Source organism: Cariama cristata, unplaced genomic scaffold, assembly GCF_000690535.1.
Source record: "Cariama cristata isolate BGI_N322 unplaced genomic scaffold, ASM69053v1 scaffold18671, whole genome shotgun sequence".
Taxonomy (NCBI): domain Eukaryota; kingdom Metazoa; phylum Chordata; class Aves; order Cariamiformes; family Cariamidae; genus Cariama; species Cariama cristata.
In genome coordinates, this window is record NW_009597741.1 from 1 (window position 1) to 7,201 (window position 7,201).

Genomic DNA, 7,201 nt, shown 5'->3' on the forward strand with positions numbered 1-7,201 from the left:
GGATGTGCCAGGCTGCCTGCCCCCACCTAGGCAGCTGTAAGCCCCGCTCCCTGCTCAGCAGCCGTACCTTCCCTACAGCACAGCCACCACCTCCTCTGGCTGCCTACTTCTATACCCCTCCCCAAATACAAAAGTCCCCCCTTTTGAGCGGTTTTGACCCACGCCGGGGGGAAATGCAGGACAGGCTGTGACCTTCCTCTCCTGCCTTCCCTCTCGCAGAGGTTGGGGCAAGAGCTAAAACCAGCGACCGCAAAGAGGAACCCCCCCCAAGGAAAGCTAGCCCCTGTTTGCATTGCTGAGCAGTTACTGCCGCGTAGACGCCGCCAGAAATAACTTTATCTCCAGATGCAGGAGTAAACAGGCCAGCAATGAGAAGGGAGAAGGTTTACCATGGCAAGCCATAGGGAAATGACCTTGGCAAAACAACATCAGGTGAAGGGCTGGGCCCGGGAAGGGCCGTGGCCACCTGCTTTCCTGGAACTAGGGCTGGGGATGGCAAGAGGCTGATGCCTCCTCTGCCAGCGGGGAAGGAGGTCGGTGAGCCCTGCGGAGCCCTCCTGCCTGCCCTTCCCTCCGCAGGAGCAGCCGAACGTCTCTGCTGGACTGTGCTTTTCTGAGGTTTGCAGAGGCTCTGCTGGACCTGTGCTCCTGGAGTAGCAGCAGCCAAGGAGGGGGTCCGTGGGGATTCACCCCTCAGGAAAGCAGTCCTCCATCCTGCCCTGCTCCTGCCCCCTTCGCCTCCACGCATTTCAGCTGCTCCTGTAGCCTGGGGTTGGGGTGGCACATGCAGAGCAACTTTGTGGAGGTGTGGATGTGCAGCGAAATGAGAGGAGCAAACTGGGAGCGGTTCCCTTTGTCGCAGAGCATCAACCATTGGGGAAACTGAGGCAGAGAGAGCAGCTGGCTGGGAGGACTGCTGTAATTGTGGGAAGGGTCACAAGCTGCTCTCAGCAGCGTAGGCAAAACTTTCTCTGTCCCCAAAATGAAGGCTTGGGGCTGGGTGCCTCCTGCCGTGGGAAGAGAAGAGCATGGCACAGGGACCGCTGCCCGTACCTGGCTGCAGCCCCGTGCCCTCCACATCTCGGGCTCCCTGGACCTGTTGGAGGTACGCAGCAGCACAGCTCCTCTCTCAAGCCTGCCTCCTGGGTTTAAGGTGTTTGCTTGACCCATGATTTCACTCGCAATAGAGGTGCTACCGCCCAGCTCTGCCTGAGCATCCCCTAGCAGGATGCTCCCCTCCGGCACAGGGCAGCGATGCTGCTGCCAGCACGTCCCGGGCAGCGCGAGAGCACAGGGCTGGGATGGCTCCTGTGGGCAGCAAACGTAACCCGAGCGATGGGCTTTCAGGCAACCAATTCAAGGCTCTTTACCAACAGCAAAAAAAGGGCCTTGATCTACTTTTGTGGGTTTTTTTTTTTTTTTTATTTTATTTTTTTTTTATTGAGCACTGCCCTCCTGTGCTGAGGGAGGTATCTGAAAACGTTTAGCTTTAATGAGGGGCTTATCCAGCCCTTTCTCAGGCAACTCCATGCATTTAAAAATCATCAGTCATGAGAATGGCTTGGGAAAAAAATCCTGGTGCACGTTGTTTACTCATGCAGTAGCACGCAGTTTCTCCTTCAGCTGCTGCGTGTGCTTGTGCTGAAATGAGCTGTGATCTGTTGCTCACTGCTGGTTCAGGAACATCGTTGTCAAATCACATGCCATTTCTGTGTGCAGATGTGGCAGTATGCGTTGTTTTCTGGTTTTGAGGTGTTTTTCTTTTTTTTTTTAATCTTTACAGGTGACCGTAATCATCCGTGGATGGCAGAGCATTTATCTACTGCCCCACAAGAGCAGGCGAAGCCCAGGACCTGCTGTGTCAGTGGCTGCAATAAACCCCATCCTCAAATAACCACATGTTTCCAGGGTAGCAGGGCTTTAGAGGGAACAGCAAATATTGTGAGACTGGCCGTCAAACTGCGAGAGTTGATTTCCTTGTATTCTTAGGGAAAAATAACTCTGATTTATTTGGATTCATTAATTCATTATTTAGACGTTTTCTGCTTAGTGAACCAGGGAGAAATGACATTTTGCAGAAAAAACCTGAAAATTATAGCAGAGGTGCATTGAATCATTTCTGTTTGAGCTGAGAATTACAGGCTGCTGTTTAAAAAGTGACCTTTTGATTTTTACCATCACCCAGAGGTGGCTGGGCAGGATTTGGGAGGGGGCGAGAGCCCTGGCAGCACTCCCTGCCGGCAGCTCACCTGGCCTTGGTGGCTGTGTCCCAACATGCTCAAACAAGAACTGGCTTAAAAACAGGATTTTCAGTACACAGAACATGTCTTATCTATGTCAATCGACAAACGTGGTTTTAAAGTCTACGTGAGCTTTGTGTCACTCCTTTTTTGGCACATCCATCGCAGAGGTGAAAAAAGTCACCAAAAGATGCAGACCAGGCCATGTTCATTCTGCAATTTGCAGACCCGAGAGGTGACTGAAGAGCATCCTTGACTTTAATTTTATTCTCAGCACTTGTAGGGGCTGAGGGAGCGGGTGAGAGGCTGCCTTGGTCCTGCTGCCTTTCCTGCTGCTTGTGGGGAGGCTTTCCCCCGGGCAGGAGAGGGGAGCACCCTCTGCCATGCAGCCTTTTGCCCCTGCACCCCCAAGTCTGCCCCGGTATCGCATTGGCCTGGGTTGGGAGGACAGTCAACTGGTGACGATGGTGGCTTGATGCTGGGGAAATCCTGGTCCAGGGTGAGCAGAGGAGGTATGGGGCTGGCAGGAGGAATGATGAGTTACAGGGAGAGAATTTGGGCTTTGGTTTTGGGGAGGTTGAGAAGAGGTATGGCCTGGTGGGTGCCTGGGGCTGCAGACCCAGCAGTAATGCCGACAGCACCCCCGCGCATCCCGTCAGCGAGCGGGCGCTGCTATGGCCAGGGCTGGTCCATCGGCAGAGCGGATGGAGCTTAGAGCTGGGCAAAAGCAAAGGGACAGAATTTAACCCAGGATATAATATACTGTAATATTGTTTTCAGTGCATGGAGTCACTTTTTTTTCTTCTTTTTCTTTTTTCTTTTCTTATTCTAAGCAGCCTGAAGTGAGGTGCCCTCAAGCTGCAGCAACCGGGCTCCCCCCGCACAGACGGGCCCAGACAAGCTCCACACCTAGACGAGCACATCTTTATTTTCAGTTCCACACATACACAACTAAACTGTCCGTACCTCACCTGGACACGTCACCTAAACCACCGCTCCTTTCCAGTTGCCCTCCTCACCCCGCCGTGGGACGCGTGTTCCCTCCGCACACTTGTGCGAGGCCGTTAGAGGGCATTTGAGTTTCATTTTTCAATCGCCCAAGAATTATCGCTGCGAGAAAGTAAAGGCAAAGCTGCCAACAGCTCTCCTGCACCACTTGCATAGCTGGAGCAGCTCCAGCCCGTCGGGAGATGGCCCCGACTCATCTTTGCGATTCGTTTTCTTTTTTTCCCTGCTTTTCTTTTGGCCTTGGCTGGCAGGTATGTGCTTGGATGGCAGGCGGTATGTCTGGTGCTGCGGAGCGGTGTCTCCTGCAACGCCCGCCAAGGCCCTGCCAACCCGCCAGTGCTTTGGAGAGGAGGAGGCCCAGGCGGAGCAGGAAGGTTCGTGTTTATCCTGGAGAGATGCGGGGAAGGTGAATTAGAGCTGCCATCAGGAGGATGTCTCTGCCCATGCCCGGGAAGGCGGCTGCTGGGTTGTGGGGTTGGATATCGTGGGATGGCTGAGATCGTGCACGGTCGAGCTGCTCAGCCTGGCGTGATGGTGACTTGTGGTGTGCAGCCCGATGTACCTGCTCCTTCCCCGGGGGGCCAGGGTGTGAGGGTTCCCCCCTGGGGATTTGGGTTTCCAGGTGCTGGAAATGGTCTCTCTCGCAGCCCCCGAAGAGCAGAGCTGTGTGTGTGATGTGATGGAGGAGCAGCATCACCTCTCCAAAAGCCCCACCGCTCTGGGGAAGGACCAATTCCTGGTTTCTCAGGTGGGTTCACACTTGGGGCAGGGTTTCCCCATTTCCCGTTTCATTCAGCCTGAGAAACTCGGGGATGCTGCCCAGTAACCCTACCTGGGGCAGTGGGGCGCACAGAGGGGACAGGTGCTGGGTGACATGGGGATCTTGTTCTCTATTTCCACCCTCCTTTGCAGCCAAAGTCCATCAGTTCTTCCCCAGTTTTCCAAGGGACACATCCTTCATCTCCACCGAAACCATGGTGCCATGAGCTTGTGCCAGACTCTTTGCCAGGACAAGGCGTTGGCTGCGGGATGTGACCGAGGTAGGCACAGCTACAAACGACCTCCTCTTCCCCTCTGGAAAGGCAGAGCAGAGAGTGATGGGGTGATGGAGCGGGGTGGTGGCATGTTCCCCACGTCTAGGGAGCAGGGGCATATGGCAGTGCAGGTGCCTGGCCCCAGAAAGCACCAGCTGCTTGTGAGCAAGGCAGTTTTGTACCATGTTGGCACTGGGGCTGTGCCAGGCTAATTAAAGGGGTGGCAGAGTCACCTCTCAGGTGTACCCAGGGAGCCAGGCAGGAGCTGCAAATGCATCTCTGGCCATAGGGGCAGGTTGAGCTCACCTGTGTGGCTCAGGGTTATGTGGGACCCACGGTGCTCTTGGATTCAGACATCCAGAGACCCCCAGAATTCAGGTCAGCACCTGCCATCAGCTGTTTTCCAGGCAAAGTGTCAGGAGATAGTTTATCTGTCCCTGAGACACGGTCAGCTCACGGCTGAGGAGGGGTGATAGGGTGCCCACAGGTAATTGGGGGGGTCCCATGGCTCGTATTGGCTGGCATTTCCCTTTCTTGGTCAAACCTGTTGCCCAGAGGCACCAGCATCACCGAGGCCCTCACTTACCGCCGGGGATGCTGCCGGCAGAGCCGGGCAGGGTCTGGCCATGCAGAGCCGCCTCTCAGTCTCCAGCCGGCAGTAGCGGTTCTGGTTGGAGACGCGGGTAGAGAAGCCCACGCCACAGGTGACCGAGCAGGCGCTCCACTCCATGCCCCACTCCTGGCAGGGGTACGGCAGCGGTGGGGACGCTGCCCTGGGGGCTGGATGAAAAGAGATGAGGGGGAAAAAAGGTGGTTAGAGCTGGGAGCTGTGCAGCGTGCCCTGCGGGTGCTGCGGGCATAGCCCTGCTTGGCAGAGAGATGTGCAGTGAGGTGGCTCCTGTTGATGTTCACGGTCTGGGGCGAAGGGACCAGCCCAGAGACCTGCATGAGCATCCCCTCACTGGTACGTCCTGCATCTTACCTGCCCCAGCATCCCGGAGGAGGTGCTGGTCCCGGGTTTCACAGATCCACTCAGGGCAGCACTTCCCTGGGACCTCCACACGTCGTGGGTAGGGGCAGTCCGGGGTGGGCAGCCGGACGGTCTCCTGGCAGAGCGGGATGCAAGTGAAGCCCCCATCCAGGCAGCGGCACTGGAGTTTGCAGCTGGGCTGGAAAACCTCCCCGTCTCGATAGACCCGGCCGTTCACCTCGCAGCCTTCCTCGCTGTCTTCAACTGCAAGCGACAGCCAAAGAGCCAGTTAGGGAAAAAACAACGGAGATGTGGATGGCAGAGGGGACTGGTGGGGGGAACCGTGGGGCTGGCGTGAAGGGACTGAACTGGGGGGCCACAGAAGTGACTGAGAGGTACGTGGGGCAGACATGGGTTTGCAGCAGTGTGTACATCACAATTTGTTTTTCCAAAGCAACAGCTCACCAGTTGGTGAGAAACCCACTGCCCTTTGGCTCTGACCCTGCCTTTCAGGGTTTTCAGGCTAGAATCTCTGAGATTTCTCTGCAGAATGCCCAGCCTCCAGCCCTGGCAGGGTGACTGTAGCATCCCCGGGATCCCTGCCTCCATCCCCACTCAACCCACCCTGAATCCCCACTTGGTAAACAGCACAAGAGCTGGCTGGAGCTGCAGCACAGCCCCATGGCCAAGCTGCATGCATCAGCCCCAGTAAAGCTGCTTTCCTAGCCTTAACCGCTTCCCTGAAAGCGCTATGGGATGCCTGGAGCTGGCCAGGGCCATGGCCGGAGCTGGGATGCATGCTGGGCTGGCGGTGCAGGGGCATTCCCGGGGGGCAGTGGGCACCGCTGTGCTCACAGTTGCAGGTGGCTCCTGTCCCCACGGGCACCGTGCTGTAGTCACAGACGAGGCCTTGGCTCTGGTCACAGACGTGGAGGAAGTCGCAGGGCTCTCCCAGGCGCCGGGCACAGATCTTGCAGCAGCCGCAGCCGTCCAGGACCAGGGGGGACCCGCGGGGGCAGCGGGGTGGCACCCAGGGGCAGTAGCATGGCCTCCGACACAGCTGGGCACACACCTGTGGAGGCAAAGCCATCACTGATTCCATACAGGTTGGTTTTTTGCTAATGGTTGTTATTTCACTGGGACAGCCAGGTAACCTTCTGTCAGTCCTGGGGGCAGATTTTTGGTGGAGGGAGGCTCTACAAATCCATGGGAATATGGCAAAGCAGCCTGGAAAGCTGATGTTCCCTTAGGGCACATTGTGATGGGCACCTATGGAAAAGCAGGAAGAATCAGGGATGCTCAGCACCCTGCAGGATGGGAACTTAAACGCACCACTGCTCTGAATACACAGAAGGAGGATGGAGCTACCAGGGGAACATCCCAGGCAGCGGTGGTTATTAAAGGGGCTGGCTGCCCTAAGCAGCCCAGCGGGACGGAGGGAAAGCAGCCTGCCCCCAAGGCAGTTGTGCCCAGCTGGAGATGTGGCTTTGCAGGGGCTGAATGCACATGGTGAGGGCACAGCACCTCACTTCAAACAGTCTTAACAGCTCTCATTCGTGCCAAGAAACAGGGCATCACATCAGCAGCGGGGTGGACTGAAGCCAAGCGAACCTCGGTGCTTTTCTTCCCGGTCCAGCTGCCTCCTTTGCCTGTCCTGGCTGCAGCATCCTCTGCTCGGCGAGGAGCCCTGAGATGGGCACGTTTTCGAGGACTGGGAGTTACATTTCCCCTCCTAGTTAGACTGAGTAATCACTTGGACAGGGCTCTGCAACCCAGTCGTTTGCCTGCTCAGCTGATTGTTTGCCAGGGATGTGCCTGCAGGAGTTCACCTGGGCAGGTAGATGTTTATATCCACAGCTCATTCCTCTTGCACGATTACCCTGGCACAAACAGCATTTGCGGGCAGCACTTGTGCTCCCGTCATGTCATATCTGACAGGGCTGTTGCAT

The 7,201-nt window shown here is 56.5% G+C and overlaps 1 protein-coding gene across 1 annotated transcript; it reads right to left on the reverse strand.

The window, feature by feature from the left end:
• Positions 1 to 4,868: 4,868 nt before the first annotated feature.
• WISP2 (WNT1 inducible signaling pathway protein 2) lies at positions 4,869 to 6,342 on the reverse strand (the record flags this gene model as incomplete). Its single annotated transcript, XM_009709032.1, has 3 exons — positions 6,108 to 6,342; positions 5,235 to 5,510; positions 4,869 to 5,050 (listed from the first exon to the last, which is right to left on the reverse strand). Coding segments are annotated over exons 1-3 (693 nt in total), but the record flags the coding sequence as incomplete, so codon positions are not given.
• Between the last annotated feature and the right edge of the window lie 859 nt (positions 6,343 to 7,201).